Below are 24,304 nucleotides of genomic sequence, written 5' to 3'. Positions count from 1 at the left end.
CCTGCCCTGGACTGAAGTTATACCAGATCACATGTGTTCTTTAACATAAGAGGACTTACATAACCTTCCATGGTGAGCCAAGTCTTTTTTTCTTCCATAATGTTTATCTTCATTTACTTTCTCTTTTTTTTTTTAAATATATTTTATTGATTTTCCACAGAGAAGAAGGGAGAGGGATAGAAAGCCAGAAACATCGATGAGAGAGATCGATCAGCTGCCTCTTGCACGCCCCCCAGTGGGGATATGCCCGCAGCCAAGGTACATGCCCTTGACCGGAATCGAACCCGGGACCCTTGAGTCCACAGGCTGACGCTCTATCCACTGAGCCAAACCGGTTCGGCTTACTTTCTCTTTTTAATCTTTCCTAAGGCTTGACACTTTACAAACTATTGATTTTGCTCTGAAGTTTATTGTTTTGGCTCTGAAGCTTATTTTAAAGATGCTCTTGCTTTTACATATGAGAGTGCTTCTTTTGTCTGTCTGGTTGCAAATTAGAGGCCACCAAGGACAGCTTTCCCCTGAGCCATGGCATCCCATAGTCGAGGAGTGTTCCTTTGTGCTTGTCCTGTGCACAAATCACAGGAAGCTTTTTTTTTTAAAGAAATAAACAACAAAGATATATTCAAGGGTCTTAGAGTTTGTAAACACAATTAGGCAAAAACCCAGAAGTGTGCTGAAGAAGAAAGGAAAGTTTTAAGTTCTTATAGAGACTAATCAGTTCTGTATTCTTAGTTGGTCCAAGACACTTATCAGTTGGATGTCAGGCGGTCTGGGTGATGGATGCTAGGTAGTCAGGTCATGTAAGACCTGGCTGACCCAGAAGGTGGTATTTATAAATAGTCCCTCCAGGCCCCCTCCTTAAAGCTTGTCTACTTAATCCTCTCCTCTCTCAAGATTGGAATTGACTTGCCGTTTGAGTCTTAAAACTCAGGCTCTTTTTCTCTGAAAAATCTGCTTGGCAAAAAACTGTCAAACAAAAATGTTTTCAGCCAGATGATGACCAGCCATCAAAGCTTACCTTTCATTTCCAACATTTTAACCAAATATGCTCCCTCTTTAGAGGTCCAGCTTTTCTTATTATTATTCTAAGACACCTACCTCAATAATTTTTTTCTTTTTACTAGTAGGCTATCATGGATTTGTATTTTTATGATTTATAAGACTGTTCCCAAATGGCTGCATCTCCACTATGAACTCAGAGCCTTCCTTTTCACCCTTAAAACTACAGAATGTGGAGGGGCTCTAAGTGTCTTCTAGCCCATCATCGTTGGATGGAGCTCTGTTTCTATTTCTTTAATTTTGAATTATTTATTAAGGCTTTTCTTTGCTGATCTGGGCCAGTGACAATAATACTTTTCTGGAAGCTGCTAGGTCTGATCCAGTTGTTGCTTTGTGAGGGGAGCTCCTTCTCCAAGGCTTTTATTGCAGTAGTCTTGCCCCCACTTGAATATGAGCCTGGAACTTTAGAAGTAATTTTATTTTTATTATTTAAGAAAGGCTGGCCCTAACTGGTTTGGCTCAGTGGATAGAGCGTCGGCCTGTGGACTGCAGGGTCCCGGGTTTGATTCTGATCAAGGGCATGTACCTTGGTTGCGGGCACATCCCCAGTAAGGGGTGTGCAGGAGGCAGCTGATTGATGTTTCTCTCTCATCAATGTTTCTAACTCTCTATCCCTCTCCCTTCCTGTCTGTAAAAAATCAATAAAATATATTTAAAAAATAAAAAAGAAAGTCTGGTGTCCACTGTGGCTGGATTGGTACATAAGAGACTCTCTGTAGAGAAAGAATGAAAAGCATGCACAGAGGAGGTCGAATGAGTAGTGTGTCTTCTGAAAACCTTAGGCTTAAATGTCTAAGGCCCTTCAGTTTATTTTTTAAATATATTTTTATTGATTTCAGAGAGGAAGGGAGAGAGGGAGAGAGAGAGAAACATCAATGATGAAAGAGAATCATTGATCGGCTGCATTTCGAGCCCGCAACCTGGGCATGTGCCCGGGACCCTTCAGTCTGCAGGCCAACACTTTATCCACTGAGCCAAACCAGCTAAGGCTAAGGCCATTCTGGTTAGATCTGAGCTCAGAATGGACTTGCTAGAGCAATAGTATCTATTGTTTTATTTCTCCAGTTGGGGAAGCTTTCTCTTAACCCCAAGAGACCCCAAAATGGGTAAACATATTTGTAGTAATTAGAATTGTAAGACATGACCTAAACAAGTGTGTATACTTTTGACTTGCTTTTTAATTTAGTTGTTTAAAAAAAAAGTGGAGTTTAGAAATATGAAGCAGAGAGAAAACCACCTAGATATAGAAGCACAGCAGTACCTGGCGATGTAATGAGCACAGAAGGAGAGTTTGTTAGGAATGCACACTCCAGGCGGAGAGTAGCACAGCCAACACAACCTCAAAGCAGTGGGTTTGTGTGTGTGTGTTGGGAGGGTGAGGGGCGTGTTCATAAGCAGGTGGAGGGCACAGGAAGCTAGTATACCCATCACATTCAAGGCACTCTGCTGGATAACCTTTAGTTATCTTTAGTAACTTTTCTTATACAGCAGCAAAATGTAGAAATAACCTTCCCAATGAGTTAAATGTAGTACCATTACATATACGGTGATTCTAAAAAACCGTGTTAGAACTAGCCACATTTAGAGCGTTGGCCTGTGGACTGAAGGGTTCTATTTCGGTCAAGGACATGTAACTTGGTTGCAGGCTTGATCCACAGCCCAGATTGGGGAGCGGAGGGGGAAGGGGTAGGAGGCAATGAATCAATGTGTGGCTGTCTCACATCGATGTTTCTCTCTCTGTGTCTCTATCCCTCCCTTCCACTCTCTCTAAAAAAAATCAATGGAAAAAAATATCCTCTGGTGAGGATTAACCAAAACAAACAAAAAACTGTGTTGTTCAGGGTTCTCAACTGCAAGCTACCCAAACAGTGGGAAAGGCTCAAAGGCTCTCTGGGGCTTTGGAAACTGACTGGCAGTGGAGGACCAGGACCCAGAGCAGTGGTCACACTGCAGGAATGGCCAGATTAGCACTACCTGCTGCCCCTCCTGAAGAACTAGTGGCTTTTCCTCAAGTCCTGTATGACTACAGTTTCAGAGCCCCAGAATGAAGTGCCCAGGTGTCTGAGCCTAGTTATGTCCTTGCCTCCAGCTGCAGCAGGACCAGGAAAAAGGTTCTGGATCTTCTAGTTGCTATAGTGCAAAGCAGTCACTGCCTCCCATTGGGGAAGGGAGGCTGCAATGTGCTGTTGGGAAGAGGATTTGGTTGCTAAACAGCAAAAGAAAAAAAAAAGACATAAGCTATATCAACTATCTGAATTGAAGCTCAGTTTCTTTACAAATATTAACCATCTTTCCCATACTTAGCCATATTAACTATCTTTCTCATACTTAGCCTCCATGCATGGATAATATTAATTTTATTTTCCTTTAATGATTTGTCCATAGTTTTTAAAAACTAAACAACAACAAAAACCTTTGTTTTTATTTGAGCTGTTTGGTTCTACTATCAAAATGTATATTTTTCTAGATTTCTTTTTTTGTTCTCTGAGTGTCCTTTTTAAAAATATACATATTTTTTATTTATTTCAGAGAGGAAGGGAAGACAGGGAGATAGAAACTTCAGTGATGAGAGACAATCATTCATCAGCTGCTTTCTGTATGCCCCCCACTGGGGATTGAACCCACAACCCGGGCACATACCCTGACCAGGAATCGAACCATGACCTCCTGGTTCATAGGTCGATGCTCAACCACTGAGCCACACTGGCAGAGCGGCACTGTTCGTTTTTTACCTCTTTCTAGATGTGTGCAATCTTTGGTTCTTATGTTGTAGATGACAATATCTCCTCCGGGTTTCGTGCTTCTTCCTTTACATGTCTTATGGACTCGCCTACACAAACCTATTTGCTTGGATGGCACTTAGCAGTTAGGCCAAGTACAAAGGAGAAGTCATTTTTAGTGCCTTATTTTTCCTCAATATATTTGATCAGAAATTGGATGAACCTCCGGGATGCTGAGACAGGGAAGATACTCTGGCAAGGCACAGAAGACCTGTCAGTCCCTGGAGTGGAGCATGAAGGTACTTTCCGACCCTTTGTCTGCAAAGCTCTTGATGACTGGGGAGCAGGGCCTAAGCATTAAGGAGTTAAGCCAATGCAGACTAATAGGAGGGTGAGCCCTGGAGGCACAGCACATTCATCTACATGTTATTGAGATTTCTAGTTTCTTAAGTTTCTGTCTCCACTTCCCAGAACCCACTTTGTGTTGAAATTTTAGCATTAGAATATACCCAAAGATATAAACTAAGACTCAATTTTTTTCCCCAAATAAAATTTGCATTTTCATCTCCCTTAAATAAAAAGAAAAACTAAGGGCTTAAAACCAATAGAACAGAGTAGAGAGAAGGTGCCCTTTCAGCCCCTTTCCTGATGACAGTAGCTAGGTAAGGCCTTTAACCGTTTGAGTCCCAAGCAGCGCAATCGCGCTGCTGAGATTTTATGTCGAGAAAACATACAATTCGTTTGAGTCCCAGGGGGTATTGAAAAAACACTGTCAAAGAATCCCAAACAGCGCAACCGCGCTTTCTCTAAATGAGTACGAAAAGACCCAAACAGCGTGATAGTGCTTGTTTTATTTTATGTCGAGAAATACCAAGCAGCTCAAATGGTTAAACGCACTAAATCTGATGTGCCTTGATAATCTTTCAGTCAGATACACTTTACCAATTGGGGACCTCTTTAATTAAAAAGTATAATTCTGTTATTAAGGCATTCTTTGAAATTTTTTTTTTTTTATATTTTATTGATTTTTCACAGAGAGGAAGGGAGAGAGATAGAGTTAGAAACATTGATGAGTGAGAAACATCAATCAGCTGCCTCTTGCACATCCCCCACCGGGGATATGCCCGCAACCCAGGTACATGCCCTTGACCGGAATCGAACCTGGGACCTCTCAGTCCGCAGGCCGACGCTCTATCCACTGAGCCAAACCGGTTTCGGCCATTCTTTGAAATTTAACATAGAAAATGGGCTCTCTAAATCAGTTTCCAGAAACTTGAAGCACCATAGTAATGTGCTTTAATTTAGAATGGCTTCAATATTTCCTTTTCTTTACCAGCCCGTGTTCCGAAGAAAATTCTCAAGTGCAAGGCAGTGTCTCGAGAATTGAACTTCTCTTCAGCAGAACAAATGGAAAAATTCCGCCTGGAACAAAAAGTTTACTTCAAAGGGCAATGCCTAGAAGGTATTCTGCTGCTCCGTGCCTGAAATCCAGGCTTAGGGTGACAGGGACAAAAGGCAAGACGCAATGAGCTGTAAAACACTGCTTTAATAACATTCACTTTGCAATTCAGTTTGTGACAGGATTCCTACACCCTGCAAGATTGGGGACCCCCAGTGAGAATAAACAGAAACAAAGCTGGCACTATAAGGGGCTTTGAGCTTAACAAAAGGTTTCTGACAGTTTGGGCCAGGCATCGGTGCCTGCTTTGTCACTGAGGTGGTATTTTAACACGGTCACAAGGAAGCTGCTGATTAGGGCCTGGTACAGTGCTCTCCATACAGTCTCACAGATTTGACTGGCAGGGCCACTCTGCATTGAGTTTTCACCATGAGTATAAGAGTGCACATATGTGTCCAGAGCTAACATTCCAAGTGAAAAGGCCTATTCTATACTTCTGTTCTATACTTTTATTTACATCCAGCCTTACTTCTAAGACAACTTTGCTTATACTGTATTCACCCACTGGTCCTAGTTCTTTAGACTCCAGAGCATAGGGACGAGGCCTCTGGTGTAGCTCAGAGGACAGCCGAAGGGAGTCCTTTTTATGCCTCTGTCCTGGGAGGTTTCATTGGTGGTTCTCAAGATAAAAAAGAGGCTCGCTCTAAAGGAGAGGGACAAGGAGCCCTGAGACTCTATCTGGGATGTCCACTGATCCATTTTCCTTCTTCCCACAGAATGGTCCTTCGAGTTTGGCTTTGTGATCCCGAACTCCACAAACACCTGGCAGTCCCTGATAGAGGCAGCGCCCGAGTCCCAGATGATGACCGCCAGCGTGCTAACGTGAGTGAGCAGGCCGCAGGAATTGTGGATGTATCTAGAAGCAGGCATTCCAGGCAGGTGGGACTCATGGTCCTGTTCAGTGGGCAGGCAACCTACTTTAAAAAGAGGCTAAAAGAGTATCCAGGGGTATCTGACTTTACAGGTACTGACTTTTGTCATGTGAAAAAGGCAGCGTGATGGATTGGAAAGGATAGAAAACTTTAGACCTTTAGACTAAATTCCTGATTAAACTTGACTATGTAATCTTGGACAATCTGTTTTACCTCTCTGGTCCTTATTCTTCTCTCTAAATATAGAATTAATAATTCTCTCTCACAGAGGTGTAGTGAGAATAAAGTGAGATGACATAGAAGGAAGCTGGCATGTAATCTGTATTCTATTAAATCCATGCTAATTTCTTCCCTTTCCTGACTACCAAACTTCTGGTACTCTGTACTTTGTTTGAATGGCCTTTAACAGAATCTGGTAAAGTCCTAATTCTGTTTTAGAGGATAATGTTTGGTTATAGTTTTTCATTATACCTTACCATTTTAATAGCTGTGCTTCCTACTCAAATAATAATTACTTTGTCCTTTGTCCAAAAACACTGTCAATAACTACCCACCCACCATTTTATCTTAGGAAAAGATATTTGTCTTTCAAGGTTTTAGTAAAGTGCCTAGTAATGAGTTATTCACACAGGTAATTGTGTAATGTTGGATCATCTCTCTAAACAGGCCCTAAAGCCATGTTGAATTTGTAAATAGAAGTTATATATAAGTCTTTAGTAGTTTTTTAATTACAACAGTAGGTATTTTTATATTCTATAAACCAGTCAGATCTTGAATTATTTACCTATCTTATAATTAATTATCAGCAAAAATGTATCTTCTGGCTATTAATTACCCTGGGCAAATACAGCGTAGTATGCAGAAGGGCATTTTTTAGATTTTATTAACCATAATCTGACTTCTTGGCCAGGCCTGATTTCTTTTAGGTACTAGAACCAGTAAGTCTTTGACAATATATTTAGGTTATTGAAGTCATATATTACTTTTTAGAACCCCAAAACAGTACCTCTGTTGCCCTTAACTCGGTTCCCAACACAGATCTATCATTTGGGGTTCTTTTGTTGCCATCCATAGAAACTGACCCTGGCTAACATGACAGAAAGGGCTGAGCTCCTGGCAGCTTGAAGGATGGCAAAAATCTGTGGATGTTTTCCTCAAGGAGCAGCCATAGGGAAGGATCCTGCTCAAGGGAAAGAGCCTGATTGGCCCAAATTACATCCTTTGTCCACCCTTTTGCCAGGAGAGAGAGGAGCCACTTGATGGACCCTTGGACTGGAGATGGGTGGTTCCCCAAAAGAAGAGCAGAATGCTATTACCCGAAGTGAGGAGAACAGATGAAGGACAGACCAACCCACAGCAGTGTTGTAGGGAAAGACACCACCTCTGTGTATCAGAAAATCAGTATATTTATAAGCACCCCTGTGTGCAGAGCATTCTACTAAGGGCCTGAAATGTACCAAGGATTATGACATGCTCTCTCTTCTGATTTCTGAACTTGAGGAAGACAAACCTAGTCACATAAGTTAAATGTCATATTAGACTTCTACCCCATGTAGACACAGATTTGAATGTCCCCAAGCCAAGGTGCTAGGTGGGTATATGTCCAGAGCCCAGCAAACCCAGATTGAAATCACTTTCTGGAAATGAAATCTGTTGCCTAACACATCGCTCTTTTGCCGTCTCTTCTTATTCACAGTGGGAATGTTATCATAGAGACAAAGTTTTTTGACGACGATCTTCTCGTAAGCACGTCCAGAGTGAGACTTTTCTACGTTTGAGAAGAATGTATTGCATTTCAAGAATTTGGGTTTTGGGGGGAACAGAGGAAACTGTTTACTTTTTTCCTCCACACATTTGATTTTTGACACTTCCACCCCTAATTCCCTCTACAACAAAACCCACCTGCGGCCACAAGGGGACCAGCTCTGCACTCAAGCTGCCATCTTCCACTGACCAGGCTAACTCCCCACCTCAGACCAGGGCAGAGGGCATGCCTCGACTCTTTCCCAGGGTAAACATGGGACAAACACACACCAGGAGCCAGTGCAGGAGCCAATGCTGTTCCTGTCACCCTCCCTGCCTCCTCCTTGGGTCCTACAGGGCACGCATCTTCTTTTGGCCCCTGGCTTTGGAAAAATTCATGTTCTTGACCCATATTTAGTCTTTTCCTACCTTTTCTATTTCATACATTCTCATACATTTAACTTGTAAAATAGACTGTGATATTATTATGTAATGAATTGAAATATGAATTAAAATATTCCTACAGTCTTTAACATGGCACTGCTTTCTTCTCTCCTTTTTCTGGAACACAAACTTGGCTCCATGATGAGAAATATGACATTTATCAGACCATAGGATCGCAATTCTGTTTTACTCCAGAGACCAGCTGATAGAGCTTATGGTTCCTGAGTGCTTCAGTTCCTGATTTCCAATAATATAAAACGTACCTGAGCAAGACCAATGACCTTAATGCTTGTCTTTTAGACATTATATTTAGTGGTTCTCTTCCACAGCATACATGCACCTGTCCTTGTTGGTTTGTTGTTTTTAACTTTTTCTATTTCTTTATAATGTTCATTTGTTGAAGAGGTTTCCAGAAAGGGTAGATGTTCTAAGTTGGTAGGGTAGCGACTCATTCCTAAATGAGAGAATAAGTTACAGAGTGACGATCCTCCTGAAGTTGACTGGAGAACACTGGGGAAGCACTTGGGATGCTGGGAGCCGTAAAAATCTGTCAGAGAAGTTCATGTGGGAGAGAAGTGATTATACATCTACAGTACTTTCCAGTCTGATGTGAGAGAGAACATTTAAAGGGGTTCCTTTTTAGGAACTTACCTCTGAGCTACCAGTAGCCTCCACTATCCTTTATAAAATACCAACAGTTAGTCCCTGGCCAGGTAGCTCATCATCCCAATATGCCAAGGTTGCAGGTTCAATCCCCAGTCAGGGCACATACAAGAATCAACGAGTGAATGCATAAGTAACTGGAACAACAAATCAATGTTTCTTTCTTGCTCACTCCCTCCCTTCCTCTCTAAGAAAATTAAAACAATCAATAAATATACCAACAATTAAAAGTTTTCGGGTTCCCACAGTAGTAAGTACACCCAGAGACCTGCCCTCGGCTATAGCCCCTGCTCCCAGTCCCTGCTTTGTTGCTGACGGGGCTGTTTGCATTGGTGGAGGGGAGGAGCTGTACATTTTTAGTATATTATTGCCATCATTCAGGGACAGTTCTGTCCCTCACAGTAGATCTGTTGTCTTTAAAAGCTAATTTTTAATTATCAAAGGGAAGCCTGCCCCTTCCAGCCTGGTGTAGGATGGAGAGGAGAAATGAGGAGGATGCAGGACAAAAAGATGACATCCTTGTTCTCCACCCCCAGCCATGGGTGGGAGGGGTGGGTAGAAATATCTGCCCAGGTGTGGGGGAAAGATGAGAACTTCAGAAAGTTAGTGGGGAAGGATGAGCTGTCCCACAACATAGTGGTCCAGGCCTATTGACTTTTCTTCCTAAACATGTCCCCCATTGTCGTCTTTACCCCTTCCCCCCTCCGCAGTTCCTATAACATCAGGCTGGTCCAGTTGATGGCCTTGCCTCCCCTTCTGATTTATCCTTCACAACCAGAGAGAGCCCCAAGATGTGCATCTGACAGTCAATCCCCTTTGTATTACCAAGTTTATTTGTAGGACTTCTGGCTTAGTGACCTGGTTGTTGTTTTGTGGCTTTCAAAGTGCCCTGTTAAAATGTGAAGACATCATCTGGCTTTGCAGTTCTTTTTGGTGCTTTTATTTGGTCTGAAACTGAGCAGCTTTGACTGTAGCTTTTAATAAACTGAGGGGCAAAATGGAGTGGAGTGAAAAGCAGAAATTTGGTGAATACATTTGGTTCCCAAACTGTACACGAAGGCACCCTGTAGCTCTGCAGCAAACTCACAGAGGTGCTGCAGGATCTTTTAATTTTCAAAGGAAATACAGTGATACAGGACATCTGTCATATATTGCTCAAACTATTAGCTCAAGATAGTTCAGTTTCAACAGTAGAACACACTACATTCTTTTTTAATGAGGTATCTTTGGTAAACCAGGTTATTGAAGGTTTTGGTGATAAGAAGCAACTACTACCCTTCAAAAATAATGTGACTAGAAAATAAGGATGGTGGTGTCCAGTCTGATTCCAAGGATTAAGAAACTGTGCCGTGCCCACAGGCACACCCATTAGGAGTTATTGTGATTATAAATGAAATAAAAATATTTTTTCTCTCAATTTATATGGCTTTTTCTTCCAAAAAATAATATAGCAGCCACTGTTAGGACTGAAGTCATTTGAACCTAACTATTTAATAAAGGGAATTATTAGTTTGGTGGGGGTTTTTTTGCCTAAATAATGTAAGTGAAAAATTACTGAGACACTAAGGTTATAGTGAGCAGAGAATGTTTGGGGACCTCTGGTAAGCCCTTGGTTTTAAAATATGCCTTTCAGGGAGTTAGAAACATACATCACCATTCTGGCCAACAGGTATTGTCTACCCACTTCTGACCTCTAGGCAGCTCTTGGTTTACGGAATACTTTTGAATTCTTGTACTTATTATAGGAAGTATATTTAAAGAAAAAGAAGACATTTACTCAGATTTTTTAGAACAGCTTTTAAGTGACTTGATTTATTCAAATCACCCCCAAATAGCTCTTCTCAATTATAAGAGGAAAAGCAAAATTATTACCACTTGAATTTTTAATTTGTATAACAAGCATTACTTTCATTTTAGGCTAACATATGTACACTCGAGCTAAACAATATGCTATATGAATATTTTATAGTACATGGGGTACCCCTATATAATGGCACTCTACATGCTCAGTCTAACTAGTTAGAGAACTTAGAATTTTATTTTACTGTTTTATGTTGTTACAGAGGTTGACAATGGTCACTTATTTTTTTCCATGGTGTATTGTTGGCTCTACATATCCTTTACTCGTGGCCCAACCCTGGGTAAGGACTGGAATCCAAATCATCTCTTCCAGCAGATGTCTGCCAACTTTTAATTGGCTTATATTCAGCAACAAGCTACAGTTCATTTGGTACAATTAGGCTAAGGTCAAAAACAGTTTTCCTGGAGGGCTTACATTCACTTAAAAGTAGACATTTTAGCCCTAATCAGTTTGGCTCAGTGGATAGAGTGTCGGCCTGCAGACTGAAGGGTCCCAGGTTCGATTCCGGTCAAGGGCATGTACCTTGGTAGCGGGCTCATCCCCAGTGGGAGGTGTGCAGGTGGCGGCTGATCGATGTTTCTCTCTCATCGATGTTTCTAACTCTCTATCCCTCTCCCTTCCTCTCTGTAAAAAATCAATAAAATATATTTAATTTTAAAAAAAGTAGACATTTTAGCCCGGCCGGCATGGCTCAGTGATTGAGCTTTGACCTATGAACCAGGAGGTCACGGTTTGATTCTTGGTCAGGGCACATGCCCAAGTTGCCAGCTCGATCCGAGGCAGCTGATCAATGATTCTCTCTCATCATTAATGTTTGTCTCTCTCCCTCTCTGAAATCAATAAAAATATATATATATATTTTTTAAAGTAGACATTTTATTATATTGAAATGGTTTTATGTCCATAGTGATCCTCAAACCTTCCCAGGCCCAAATGATATCATATGGCACAGAATTCTGGGACCTTAGCTGTGGGTTTGGGAGGAAGCAAACAATCTCACTGAGGAAAACCATGCCTCTGCCCACAGGCACCTCCTTGGCTTCTCTGGGGAGGCCTGCAGCCACTGGAAATGCCACTTCTAAAAAATGTTCATGTTTGTGATTTTTTAAAAATACTAGTATATTTGTATGGATTTCAGAGAGGAAGGGAGAGGGAGAAAGAGAAACATCAATCATGAGAGAGAATCATTGATTGGCTGCCTCCTGCACGCCCCACACTGGTGATCGAGCCCACAACCCAGGTATGTGCCCGACCTAGAACAAAACAGTGACCTCCTAGTTCATAGGTTGATGCTCAACCACTGAGCCACACAAACTGGCCAGGCCATGTGTGTGATTTTGGCAGACCCTTAAGCAGAGCAGGAAATTAATAAAAAGCCCACCCACATAATAATGGGGCCCATTTGCTGCCAAGGTCAGGAAAAGGTCCATGTTATATTTTTAAAATGGATTCTCCAAAGAAAGGAATGAGTGGTTCCTGGGAGAGATGCTTAGGAGAGGTTGACTAGTAGAGAAGCTTCAAAGCTCCCTAGGGACAATGTTGACAAAAGATAAGAATGTAGAACCCACTGTCACCTCTCCCAAGGGACTGGAACCCATCCTTCCTCAGCACTCAAGACTAGGTGACTACCTAGCATCACTGTCCAGCAGGCCACAGCCCCAGGCTCCATTGGAAACCACAGGAGTAGGACTTGGGACATTTTGAGGATATTGGAGAGAAGGACTCAGAGAATAATTATATGGGAAGGGTAGAAGTTTTCCTAGAATGAGTTGCAGATGAATTTCTAGGTCAAAAATGTATGTGCATATTTTTTTGGATCTTGATATATAGGGTTATTCCAGAAAAATTTGTACCAGTTTCCACCCTTTGCTGTTCCCCCACCTACTGATACAGGTCATCTCCTGGGGTGTGTTGACAAGGGACACCACCATGAGCACAAAGCCCCAAACCACATGCAGCTGAGGAAGCCTGCATGAGTCCCAGGCAGTGTTCTAAGAGCAATTCCCAGAGAAATCCTTTCCCATCATCTGTTTAGTTCAGGAAATGGAAATCCCCTGAACCCTGGTGAGGCTCCTTGTGCCAGATCAGCTTTTTTCTGGGCACTAGTATCCTTCAATATAAGGCTTTCTGAAAAGAAAAAAAAAAGTAAACTAAATTTGGGACAGCCCTAGCTGGTTTGGCTCAGTGGATAGAGCATCAGCCTGCAGTCTGAAGGGTCCCAGGTTCAATTCCGGTCAAGGGCACATGCTCAGATTGTTGGCTCAATCCCCAGCAGGGGGCGTGCAGGGGGCAGCCAATCAATGATTCTCTCTCATCATTGATGTTTCTATCTCTCTCTCCCTTTCCCTTCCTCTCTGAAATCAATAAAAATATATATTTAATAAATAAATAAATTTGGGACAAGCTGCATGTTAAACCTTCCTCTTGGAGACTCCTTGGTATGTTAAAAACCCAGTGAGTTCTACAGAAAGAAAGCCCTTTTAACATTGCTTACCCTAGCACTATTCCACACAGGATGGATCTCACCTCTTAGGCATATCTTCAGGCAGAGAGAGTTAGGAGGTGCCAGGCTTCATGAAGATGGGGGTCTCATCCCTTATCCAGGACTTCACAGAGCAATTTAGTTCAGTGGGACTGTTTGACTATGAGGCGTGGGTGGAAACACTGGAAATTCAGTGTGTCCCTGAGAGGTCAGAAGACCAACTATCACTGAGGGCTGGAAAAGAAGGATGATGGTAGGCGGCTCGATGAGCCTGGGCCATTCCCCCCAACCCAGATGGGAATGATTCAAGCAGAAATCTTTGATTCTGTCGAGAGATGGACCATGAGCATCACAACCCCTTCTGAGGCCGATTCACCTCTCTGTTTCAACCTGGAGACCACACCACAGAAGAGATCCCCCACACTTCTGTGCACATCTCCTTCAAGCTGTCTTTGTTCACAGAGGCCTGGTTGACCTTGAAACCTGGAGCCCTGTGTTCTCCTGTTTACTGATATAACTCAGTTATAGACAACAGAAAACCTCATAACTCAACTCTGCTCCCTATCTGTGTGGGCTGCAGCCTCAGCCTCTCAGCTGCCTAAAGTCAAGTCTCCAAAAGAGACAAAAATGTTTCCCCCCTTCAAAGAAACTCAATAAAAAATCCTAGGGTGGCCCTGGCCAGAGTGGCTCAGTTGGTAGGAGCATAGTTCTGTACACCAAAATCCCCAGTCAGGGCACATACCTAAGTTGCAGGTTCCATCCCCAGCCCCAATAAGGGTGCATGCAGAAGGCAACCAATCCATGTTTCTCGCACATCAATGTTTCTCTCCCCTCCTTTCTCTCCCTTCCCCTCTCTCAACGAATATGTCCTTGGATGAGGATTAAAAAAATAAATGTTTTTAAAAAAAATCCCAGGGCTCACTCTTACTGGATCAACTATGTCACGTGTCAACTTCAATCCAATCAGTAGTATGGCCAGGTGGCCTCAGGGCATTGATTGGCCAGGACCAAGTCACATGTTCTGCCCTCCTCTCCATTTTGATTGAGAGTCGGGGAGGGGAAGTTCTCCTGAAGGAAAACTGCATACTCTTTCAGGGGATTATTGCCAAAGCAGGGTGAAGAGATGGCTGCTGGTGTCAAAAACAACAGCTGTCTCCTGGTACCTTCTGGAATCCTCACCAGCAGCTCTTTCCTGCAAGGATGCATGGATGCATGTGAAATGAGGTTGTTTCAAGTGACCACTTGGCACTTCTTGTTGCTACAGGCAGCAGACTTGACAGAAAGCCCATGACCACACGCACCCTCCAAGCTGGGTCCATTCACAGAATTCAATTCAGAATGCTAGGCTTTCTCCATGAATAATGCATACCATTCACCCAGTACCTAAGGTCAATGCCCCAGGTGGTCTTAGAATGTTTCCTAATTTGAGCTTCCATCACCTCTGATATCAGATCAGACTCTGTGAGCATAGGCTGAGGTCCCTGGAGGGAAGGGCCTGGGGACAACCTTGCCCCTTCCCTGGCTGGCCTAGTCTTGGGTTTGAAAGCCGGGGGTGGGGAGGAGATAAGCAGCCACATGCAAAATTGGAGTGCCCTGAGTAAAGCTGGGACCAGGGTTTCCATCCCCATGAAGCAGCTTCCACCAGGAAGGGACCATGGAGTGGCCTGCGTCCAGAACACTGAAGGCCACAGCAGATGCTGGCAGAAGCAGGTGGGGCATCGGGGCCTTGGGGAAGACTAAGATATAGGAGGCCTTTGGACCCTGTGCCAGCGCTGACAGCGGAGGAGAGGTGACACCAGATCCTGGCTCTCAGACCTGGGGTAGCCTGGCAGGAAGCTCAGAGAATGCCAGGGAGTGCAGCTAGGTGCCTCTGGCCACCAAAGCCAAACCCCAATTCCAAGCAGCCTAGGGGCCTGCAGCTGTATCAGAACAGCGGCCACTGTGAGGAGTCCTACAACAGGGCCCTGAAATGACTAACAGGTGGGCCTTCCTGAGGACGGTGCTTTACACAGCAAGCAATTTAATGGAGCTAAACAAGAGGAGCCCAGGGAGTAAAACCCAGAGATGGCCGGTGACCTTGGAGGAGCCAACTGTGGCCTCAGCTCTGAGGAGGCCTGGGGTCTCCTAGAAAAAGGATAGTCCCTTATTGAACCCTCAGCTGCCCAGGAAGGCTTGGGAAATGACCACTGGCTGTCATGTCTGACTGAGGTTCCAGCAACAGAGATGGAGGAAGATCTTGTTGTGGGGCGGTGGCGGGTGGGTGAGCTGCCCCTGGGCCCAGGGTCCACTGAAGGGTTTTTTCCTGGACTGAGCAGAACTCAGGGGAGCCCCCTGCAGTTCCTCTGTGGCCACCAGAGGGCGCCCATCTCTCACGAATCTTCCAATCTGTCCTTGCTGTAGTAGACTTTGGAAGTAGGTAGGACGAAGGTGACCCTGGACCCTGAGGATAGGCTCCCAGGCATGTGATGTGCCAGGCTCAGGATAAGAGGAAAGTGGGTTCTGCTGGAGTCATCAAGGGCTATTCCAGGTCAAACTTTTGGTGGAGTGAAGGGATGCTTGGACAAAGGGTATAGCAGGGAGCTCAGTGCAGATGTAGGACCCCAAGAGAGGCAGCCCTGGACCCTGACTCATGTCTCATGCTATTGTTCTCATTGTGCAGAGGAACAGATGAAGACTAAGTAAGGTTCAGTTACTTGCCCCATATTAACTGCCATGTCTGTGTATGGGGCAGCTTCTCACCTCTTTTCCGGGGAGTTGGAGAGTAGTAGCTCTGAGCAGAGCAGGGCCGCAGCCTGAGGGAGGTGGGTTAGACCTGACCCCAACCCTTCACGTTGCCTAAGTGGCCTTCCTAACCCGCTTCTTCTGCCTTAAGGTCCCCCTGGGCTCCAGGCTTTGGGAACATCAGCAAGACTGTGCTGTCCTGGGTAGCAGGACAGAGAGCAGCTGGTCAGTCTTACCTTGAAAGTCAGCAGCCCAGCCTGTGCAGAGGTGTAAGATGGTCGGTCACACAGGGTCAGAAGGTCCCTCCTACAAAGACTTTATCTAACCCTGACCCTGGCAGCAGTTTGGGAACAATTCAATGGGGGAATGGGCATTCTGGGGCCTGAGTGACGCGCTGAGGACAGCTAAGCTCTAGTCCCTGTGAAGGGTGAGGCCTTCCCAGAATTCGGGCATCCGGCAGAAACCACAAATGTGGTGGAGACAGGTGTGGAATGGGTCATGCATGGTGTCCCACCAGCCATGTCAGGATGAGGGGGCTTGTTTCTCTTGTTCTTTTCTATATCTCTGGAGCCTATGTGTCTAGCACAGAAGGCATCTGGTATATATGCGAACTAATGAATGAATGAACAAATGAATGGAATGGACAGAATACTTACCATGTGGGGGAGAAAGTGTTGAATAGAAGTGGCCCCTAGCCCAGCTGGCCAGTCTCATCTTGAAAAGTCAGGAGCCAGTTGTTCCCAAAAGTGGCTCCAGTGGTTGAATGAACCAAGAGGTCACCAGTTCAATTCCTGGTCAGGACACATGCCCAGGTTGCGGGCCTGGATCCCCAGTAGGGGGCGTGCAAGAGGCAGCCAATCAATGTTTCTCATTGATGTTCCTATCTCTTTGTCCCTCTCCCTTCCTGTCTAAAATCAATAAAAACATTTAAAAAAGAAAAAAAGTGGCCCAGCCATGTGGCTCAGTGGTTGAGCATTGACCTATGAACCAAGAGATCATGGTTCGATTCCTGGTCAGGGCACATGCCTGGGTTGCAGGCTTGATCCCCAGTGGGGGCGTGCAGGAGGCAGCCAATCAATGATTGTCTCTCATCACTGGTTTCTATCTCTCTCTCCCTTCCTCTCTGAAATATATGTTTTTTTCCTTTAAAGAAGTGACCCTTGACCTCAGTGGACCAAAACACACAACCAGGTAAATATATAAGCTCACACTGTGAGAGCTGCTCTGCGAAAGAGGGCCAGAACTGGGAAGGGCCTTCTTAGACTGGGGACCAGGGAAGGCGTCTGGGAAGATAACATTGGAACTGAGACCTAACATGAAGCGAGTCATGAGAAGTCTAGAAGAAGTCAGACATGCCTGTAGCAGGAACAGCAAGTGCAAAGGCTATAAGGGAGGACCAAGCTTGCTGTGGACACAAGAGGCTGATTTGGCTGGTGAGCAAGGGAGGTGAGGCACAGGGTAGGCAAGAGCAAGAGGGGGTCCTGGTCTGAGTTTTACTTTACCCAGAGGGGCAGTGTCCAGCTTGGTATGGCCCCTGGTGTGTGACTTGAGCCTGGTCTCCTCTTGCTGTGCCTTCGCCCTGGCTTGCCTTATTCACACCTAGGCCTCAGTTACTCTGGTGCAGCCCAGGTCTCTCTCCTGACCTCCAGACCTTCATCTCTGGCCCCTTCCCTGTGGTAAATGGCTCCTTTTTGTGCTCAAGGTCTCAGGCCAAAGCCTGGGGGATCCTCCATGAAAACTGCCTCCAACATCCAATTGATCCCTGAATCATGATTCTTTACCCTAGATCAGTGGTTCTCAACCTTCCTAATGCTGTGACCCTTTAATACAGTTCCTCATGTTGTGGTGACCCCCAATTTCATTGTTACAAATTGAACCTAATTAAAGCATAGTGATTAATCACAAAAACAATATGTAATTATATATGTGTTTTCCGGTGGTCTTAGGCGACCCCTGTGAAAAGGTCATTCAACCCCCAAAGGGGTCTCGACCCACAGGTTGAGAACCGCTGCCCTGGATGATGTCTTATGTGTGCCTGCTTCTCTCCCTCCCAGCATCTGCCCTTAACCCAGGCCCCAGTGGTGTGAGGTGTGGATGAAATACCCCACAATGTCTCCTCCTGTTAGAAGGGGCTGGGGCCCCAGAGACTCTTGTGATAAAGCAGTGTGCCCCCACAGCGGTCAGCTCCAAGGTGAGAAAAGGAACCCCCACATAGCCAGTGTTGGAAGGGGCAGGGTGGGTAGGGAGGGTGCATGACTTTTCAGCCCCACCTATCTTTGTCCACACCCAGCCCTACAAAGTCACTCCAGGCTATGGGGTGAGTGTGTGAGGGGGGGGGAGGGGGTGTGCTGTGTCCCCTACCCTTAATCCCTTTTCACCCAAAACAAGTATCTCACTTGTACCCCAAGACACCAGAGATGTGTTTAAGACTATTCAGGAGAGACAAAGGAGGCACAGCTGAGAGCAGGATCCACATATTTAGATGTCATCTGGCGGTGTCCTGCAGCCTCCACCTTGGCATCCTCAGCCCATTCCCTGTACCTCCACAGCTGGGTTGTCAAACCTCCCTGACTAGATTGCAGGAGGCTCCTGCCTATAAAGCTCTCCTGTGGACCCCAGCCTAGGAAACGGGCCCAAGAGGTTCTTAGTGGGCTCTTAACCGTCACCTTTCTGAAGTCTAGAACTTGAGGTTGCACCACACTTCCTCCAGTTGGTCAAAACTGGCCCACCTATCACCTTCAGCTATGCTCAAGGGGCAGGATGGCCTGCCAGACTAACCAAGGAACTTGTTTCTCCAGGAGCCAGAGCTTGCAGAACGAGGACAAGGCTGCATCACTGCCCTGGAAATTAAGTCCTAAGGGATAAGGTGCCATCTACCACCACCAGGGGGAGCCACTCAGCAGAGAACCTAATCCACCGAGGCCTGTGCAGGGGAAGGCCAGCTGTCCCATGTAGAGTGCATCCAAACGCCTGGCCTGTGCCTCCAGTCTGAGGCCCTAGACACCTTCCAGGGCACACAGGTTCACTTGGCATCCAATAATGTGGTCCCAGGAAAAGGTTTTTGGTACAACCAGTAGACAAAACTGGTAAGCAGCTCTCCCCTCAGCCCCTAACTCCAGTGCCCTGCACCAGACAATGGTGCCCCAAGGACACAACAGTCTCCTCCCAAACTGGAATCTTCAACCTCTATCCCTACCCAGTCAAGAGCTGGAGCTGAGTTCAAGATCATCTCCCACCTCTTTGCCCCTCCCCAGTTTTCAAGAAACCAAAGCCGAAAGAAACAGGCTTGAGACAGAGCTTTGTTAGAACAACTCAGCAAAATAAAATTCCTGTTTATTGTTGACAACATTGTTTCACACATACATCGAACAGGCCAAAAAAAATAAACAGCAATTTCATAGACAAAAAAAGGGAAAAAAAGAAACCTTTTATCTTTGGCCTTTTTAACCATCTCATACAAACCAACTACTTATAGTACAGCTAAGTACATACACAAAAAGTTACTGGAATGCTCGGAATAAGATTGTTTTTTTTGTTGTTGTTTTTGCTTTTTTTACAAGGTTTTTTTTCTCCTTTGAGATTATAATGAACATGGTCACACCACAAGTAAAGTCAGAAGTAGGACAGAGAATGCTCCAAAGGCTGGTTTGGTCATCCCAAGATCATTAAAAATGGCTGACCCCTAACAATATGTACAAAAATATAAAATGTAAATAAAAAATACAAACAAATTTTCCTTTTTAAAGTACTTTTAAGAAAAAAAGCAGAGCAGGGCCTTGGAAGTTTTGGTTCTTTTTTCCTCCCCTGTTGCAAATTCACGTTGTGGTTTTGGTTGGGTGGTGGAGAGTGCGTGTCATCTGCAGGTGGCGCTGCCTGAGGTGGGTGGGTAGGCAGGTGGGCGGGAGTCTCTACTCGAAGGTGACCACGTTTAGATTCTGAGACGGGAAGTGGAGGGTGAATAGGTCACGGAGGCCTTTAACTTTTCCTTTTTTTGCTGTCTAGTCATCCTCATCGGTCTTCTGCTTCTTGGTGTCAACATCATCATCCTGAGCAGGAAAAATATTGTTAAGGTCCGCTCCAACCCACTGGGCCCACCCACCAACTGCCTCAGCTCCTGCTGATAGTCCCAGAAGCCTTTAAAGCAACTCAGAAATACCCAGCACCCCAAATACAACTGAGCCCCCACCCTCACCCCATCCCTCAAGTCAGAACCCACCTCATCATCTTCAGCTGCCCGTTTGCCTGTAGCTGCCTCAGCCTCCTCATCTTCATCTCCATCCTCTTCCTCACCTGGACAATCAAACACCAGGTGAACCACAACCCTTCAGGAATCAACCAACCAGGGAGGGTCTTGGCTCCCTTCTACCCAGTGGGACCCAGAACTTGGGAGAAAGGAGCAGGAAAAAGGGAAAACTGAACTGCATTCCTTAAAGAATCTCCCAGTAACAGATTTGCCAGGTGTAAATGTCCCTGGATCTGTCTCTGCTGCCTAACAGGGCAGCTGGGGTACCCACACCACCCATGCAGGCACTTGTCTTCAGATGGGAGAAAGAGGACCCAGAGGTGCAAGCAGCTGCACTTAGAGGGGCCAGACCCCACAGATCAGTGGGTGGAGGAACTCTCCATCGGGTGGGACAGTGTGAGATACAGCTTTAATCTAAAACAAGGAAGGCCCTGACTCCACAGGTACAAACCCAATTGTAGGTAGTCCACTGGCCCCCACCCTGGGAGCCAACTCCTCCCCCTGTGACAGAAGCCAGGGAAAGGTGCCCCCCAAAGGAGGAGACAGACAAGGCTACTCACCATCACCTTCCTCTTCCTCCTCCTCCTCCTCCCCTCCTTCTTCCTCTTCTTCATCTACCTCATTGTCAGCCTCCTGCTCCCCATTTTCCTCATTCTCCTCGACAGAAAACATACCAGGTTATTACCTAGGACAGACCATCACTGCCCAATACACTTCTACAGCCTCAGACCCCTGAAGAGCCACCAGGTGACCTTGACACAGAACTGCCCAGCCTCCTCCCCCACCCGGACTAAGCCCAGGAAGAGAACGTCTTGGCCAGGAGCAGCTAGGAGGTATTGAGCAAGGTGGACACTCACAGCGTTCCCATTCGCAGGTGCATCTCTTCCATTCTCTGTCTCCTCCACAACTTCCTTCTTCTCCTTTAAGTCCTTCAAAAGGGAAGGAGGAAAAGTCTTTTAAGGGACTCCAGGTATAACACAGTGCTAATCAGATGCCCCAAGTTAAAAGTGCCACACTTAACACGTGGAGCCAGTGGAAGAAAGGCCACAAGATACAGTGTGTCTGTCTGTGGTCAGGTTGTCTGATTTTTCAGCCCTTCCCTTGAGAAAAGGCCATGTGGCACCACAGCCCCAAACCCGTCTGACGAGCCGGGGAACTCTCACACGAACCCATCGGACTTGTTTCCAAGCAGAGGAAGCTCCGCCTCAAGTCCTTCTGGGAAGGCAGAAGGTATGCGCCATAAATAGGCAGAGGGAGGACCCTACCACTTCGGGAGTTCCTGTAGGCGGACTAGCCCAGGAAGGGAAGGAGCCAACAAGCCAGAACTGGGGAAGCGCCTCACCAGCCAGAGTCCTCGCAGCAGAGCTCCAGCCCCAAGCCCACCAGTCTAGGACCTGGCAAGCTCAGGCCTTTGAAAAAACCCAAATTCCACCAACCTCCCATATCTAACAGCTCTCCCAGGGGGCTGCAGATCGCGGTCTGGAAACGGGTTCGGGCTAAGGAACCAGTGCCTAGGCCCCAAGCGCCTCCAGCCCTCCCGCGCACCTCAGGGAGCCGAGACGGCCGGCATTCCAAAGGGCAGTGCCGCTGCGGACGCCCTGAAGCCCCGTAATTTTTTCCATATAGTGCGGCTGGGCCAGCCGCCAACAGACAGGCATCGAGCTGCCCCGGGCGCCGTCCAGAAAGCAGCCTCGGGGCACCTGTCGGCCCGGTTTGCCCCGGCCCGCCCAACTCCGACCCGACTGGGCGCTGCCCACTCCCGCCCCCTGGCGGCTGAAGCCCTAGGGAACGAGTGGGGGCGGGGAGGCCGCACTGCGCAGGCGCACAGCCCCCGCCCGGCGAGCTTTGCGCGCGGGCTCTGCACGCACCGCGCGCGCAGAGCACGTGGCCCGCGGCCGCCGAGTGTGCCCCTGACCCTGGAGACGCGTAGCCGGCGGGCTGCGCTGGCCCCGCCGAGCACTTGGGGTGCGCACCAGTCTTTCCGGGCTCCGGACGCCTGCGCAACACCCCCAACCCCGCAGTCCTAGATACGCGGGGTTGTGCGCCTCTGAATTTGGCGGGCAAAGTCCCGCGGGAGGCCGCCCCTAAGTCTGCCGGGCTTTTTCGGTATCGCAGCCCCTAGGCCGTCGGGGACGCGCTCCACTCGGCTATTTATTGCCTCTAGTGGGAAATCACCCTGGAGGAAAGCAAGCGCGGACGCCCCCACGGGGGAGGGACAATCTTCCCATCTAAACTAGACTCTGGCTGTGCCCAGAGCGGGTCGGAGGGAGCCTCTTCAGAAAGCCGGTCGCAAGCCCGGGTCTGCCGGGAGAGTCGCCCCTGGGAGAGCGCCAGAGGTGACGCCAGGGGCACTAGGGTTAAGGAGACGCCAAGGTGACTCGTGACCGTAAGAGACGAGGCCAAGAGCCGCTAAAAAAGCTGGTCCGCTTTAAAGTGTCGCGCTCCCGCCGACGGCGGAGACACTCCCGGGCCGGCAATGGGACCGACGCAGCGCGCAGAAGCCCGGCTGCGCCAAACACGCAGGACCTCAAAACCGAGGGCGGCAATGAACCGCAGCACAGGACCCCGACTACCCTGGCGCCCGGCCCGACCCCACAGCGGGCTACCTGCGGTCGCAGCTTTGTTCGTCCGCCTCGCCCCGGGAGGAGCTGCGCGCACGGTCTTTCCCGGCAGCCGCGGGGGGCGCCCAGCGTCGCCCCGGGGCGCCGCTCCTTCACTTTCCGTTTCCTCCCTCCGGCGCGTGGGCTCTCCCCCGCCAAGCCCGGCTCCGCTGGTGCACTAACGCTGGGCGGCTGCTCCCGGCATGCTGCCCCCGGGGGGACGCCCACCCCCGCCTCCCAACACCTAGGAAGGATGAGCCCTTAAACATCTCCGCGGAGAGAACTGACGTCGCGGGCGGCCCGCCGCCCACTCCACTTATCAGAGCTCTGCGCAGATAAGCCTCGGACCCGCTGCAAGGCGCGAAACGAGGCGACCTAACGCCAAACAAAGAGCAGCGCCGCCGGCGGGTGCTCACCGCGGAGCTGCCACTTCCCGCAGCCAGCCCGCATACGCGCCCCCCCAACACTTCCGATTCCAAACGCACTGTGGAGTTTCAAAGTTATTTCCGTGCGCCCGCCGGGCCGACGACCCCCTCGCTGGGCCCCTCTCCTCCCGCCACCGCTCAGGAGAGTCGAGCAAGTTTCCAGAGCCGAGGAGCCGTCTTTCCTCAAGCCCCTCAGCCTCCGCTCCCGCCCTCCCCGAGGCTCCGAGGGTGCCCGGCCCACTCCACGACCGGCATCACGTCTGCCCGCAGCACTTCCCGCCCCCTCCCCCGCACACACAAAGAGTGGGCTGCCTCGAGGGCCTAGGCCGAGCTCTCCGCGGGAGAGCGCAACAGCGGGTTCGGGAAAGCCCAACCGCCGCGCGCCAAACACCGCTCCGGCGACAAGAGCGCGCGGACCCCGAAGGGGCGGGCGGCGTCCAGCTCACCTTGGTGGTGATCTCGGAGCTGGTGTCCACGGCCGTGTCTGACATGGTGGGGCACGCCGGTGATCCTATGCAGCGGATTTTTTTTTAAAAAGCGAGAGTTGGAGGACTCTGGCGAAGAAGCTGCCGGAGTCCGCGGCGGTGGAGGAGGCGCGCGGCGGAGGTGGTTGCAGCGAACGGAGAGGGAGCCACAGGAACAATGCAAAGATGGCTTTTCAGAGCAGCCAGTGGGGAACTCACGCGGCGCCAGAACCTTTAATATAGATTAGTGGGCGGCGCCCGGCCTCCCTTACCCAAATGCTATTGGTTGGGCGCAGGGAGCGGGCGCTCGTTCATTGGCTCCAATCTGAACAATGGGCAAGCGTGCTTAAAGCGGCAGTGCCTTGGTGCGTCCGGAGCTGCGCAGTCGCCGGTCGCTCTGTCATTCAGAGACTGAGTTTGCCGGGTCTCAGCGGCGCCGAAGCCGCGGGGGAAGGGCTCGCGCGCGCGAGCTCAGGGCGCGCGCTCTCGCCGCTGTTTTGCTGGGGCTGCCGACGCCAAAAGCCAAAGCGCGGCAAAGTTGCCCGCCC

The 24,304-nt window shown here is 47.9% G+C and overlaps 2 protein-coding genes across 5 annotated transcripts in view; one reads left to right on the top strand and one right to left on the bottom strand.

Annotated features, from left to right (window-relative positions):
* PDE6D (phosphodiesterase 6D) overlaps window positions 1-8,403 on the top strand; it is a 51,538-nt gene extending 43,135 nt beyond the window's left edge. For all 3 annotated transcript variants that reach the window (XM_070422386.1, XM_070422387.1, XM_070422388.1), the window contains 4 exons: window positions 3,990-4,078; window positions 5,116-5,241; window positions 5,955-6,060; window positions 7,807-8,403. In XM_070422386.1, the coding sequence (XP_070278487.1) occupies window positions 3,990-4,078; window positions 5,116-5,241; window positions 5,955-6,060; window positions 7,807-7,888 (403 nt within the window). In that variant the 3' untranslated portion in view covers window positions 7,889-8,403. The remainder of the gene's footprint in view (window positions 1-3,989; window positions 4,079-5,115; window positions 5,242-5,954; window positions 6,061-7,806) is intronic.
* Window positions 8,404-19,322: 10,919 nt separating this feature from the next.
* Window positions 19,323-23,984, bottom strand: PTMA (prothymosin alpha). Of its 2 annotated transcripts, none has more exons than XM_070422384.1 (5): window positions 23,739-23,984; window positions 21,125-21,196; window positions 20,828-20,924; window positions 20,241-20,314; window positions 19,323-20,070 (listed from the first exon to the last, which is right to left on the bottom strand). In XM_070422384.1, the coding sequence occupies exons 1-5, from the start codon at window positions 23,781-23,783 to the stop codon at window positions 20,023-20,025; spliced, it is 336 nt and encodes a 111-aa protein (XP_070278485.1). In that variant the 5' UTR covers window positions 23,784-23,984; the 3' UTR covers window positions 19,323-20,022. The 2 variants fall into 2 exon arrangements, with proteins under 2 accessions (XP_070278485.1, XP_070278486.1); XM_070422385.1 differs by having other exon boundaries at window positions 20,828-20,921; window positions 23,739-23,983.
* Window positions 23,985-24,304: the final 320 nt, after the last annotated feature.

This window comes from Myotis yumanensis, unplaced genomic scaffold (genome assembly GCF_028538775.1).
Source record: "Myotis yumanensis isolate MYYU_CA2020_CCGP unplaced genomic scaffold, mMyoYum1.0.hap1 SCAF_8, whole genome shotgun sequence".
NCBI classification, from domain to species: Eukaryota; Metazoa; Chordata; class Mammalia; order Chiroptera; family Vespertilionidae; genus Myotis; species Myotis yumanensis.
This window is presented reverse-complemented; position numbering and strand designations above follow the sequence as displayed.

Bases quoted from the DNA above. Each gene is read 5' to 3' on its own strand.
- PTMA (XM_070422384.1), bottom strand. From the start codon at position 23,783: ATGTCAGACACGGCCGTGGACACCAGCTCCGAGATCACCACCAAG. The intron at 20,925-21,124 runs GTGAGTGTCCAC...TTTTCTGTCGAG, and splicing joins CACCTGCGAATGGGAACGCT to GAGAATGAGGAAAATGGGGA. The intron at 20,315-20,827 runs GTGAGTAGCCTT...TTGATTGTCCAG, and splicing joins GGAGGAAGAGGAAGGTGATG to GTGAGGAAGAGGATGGAGAT.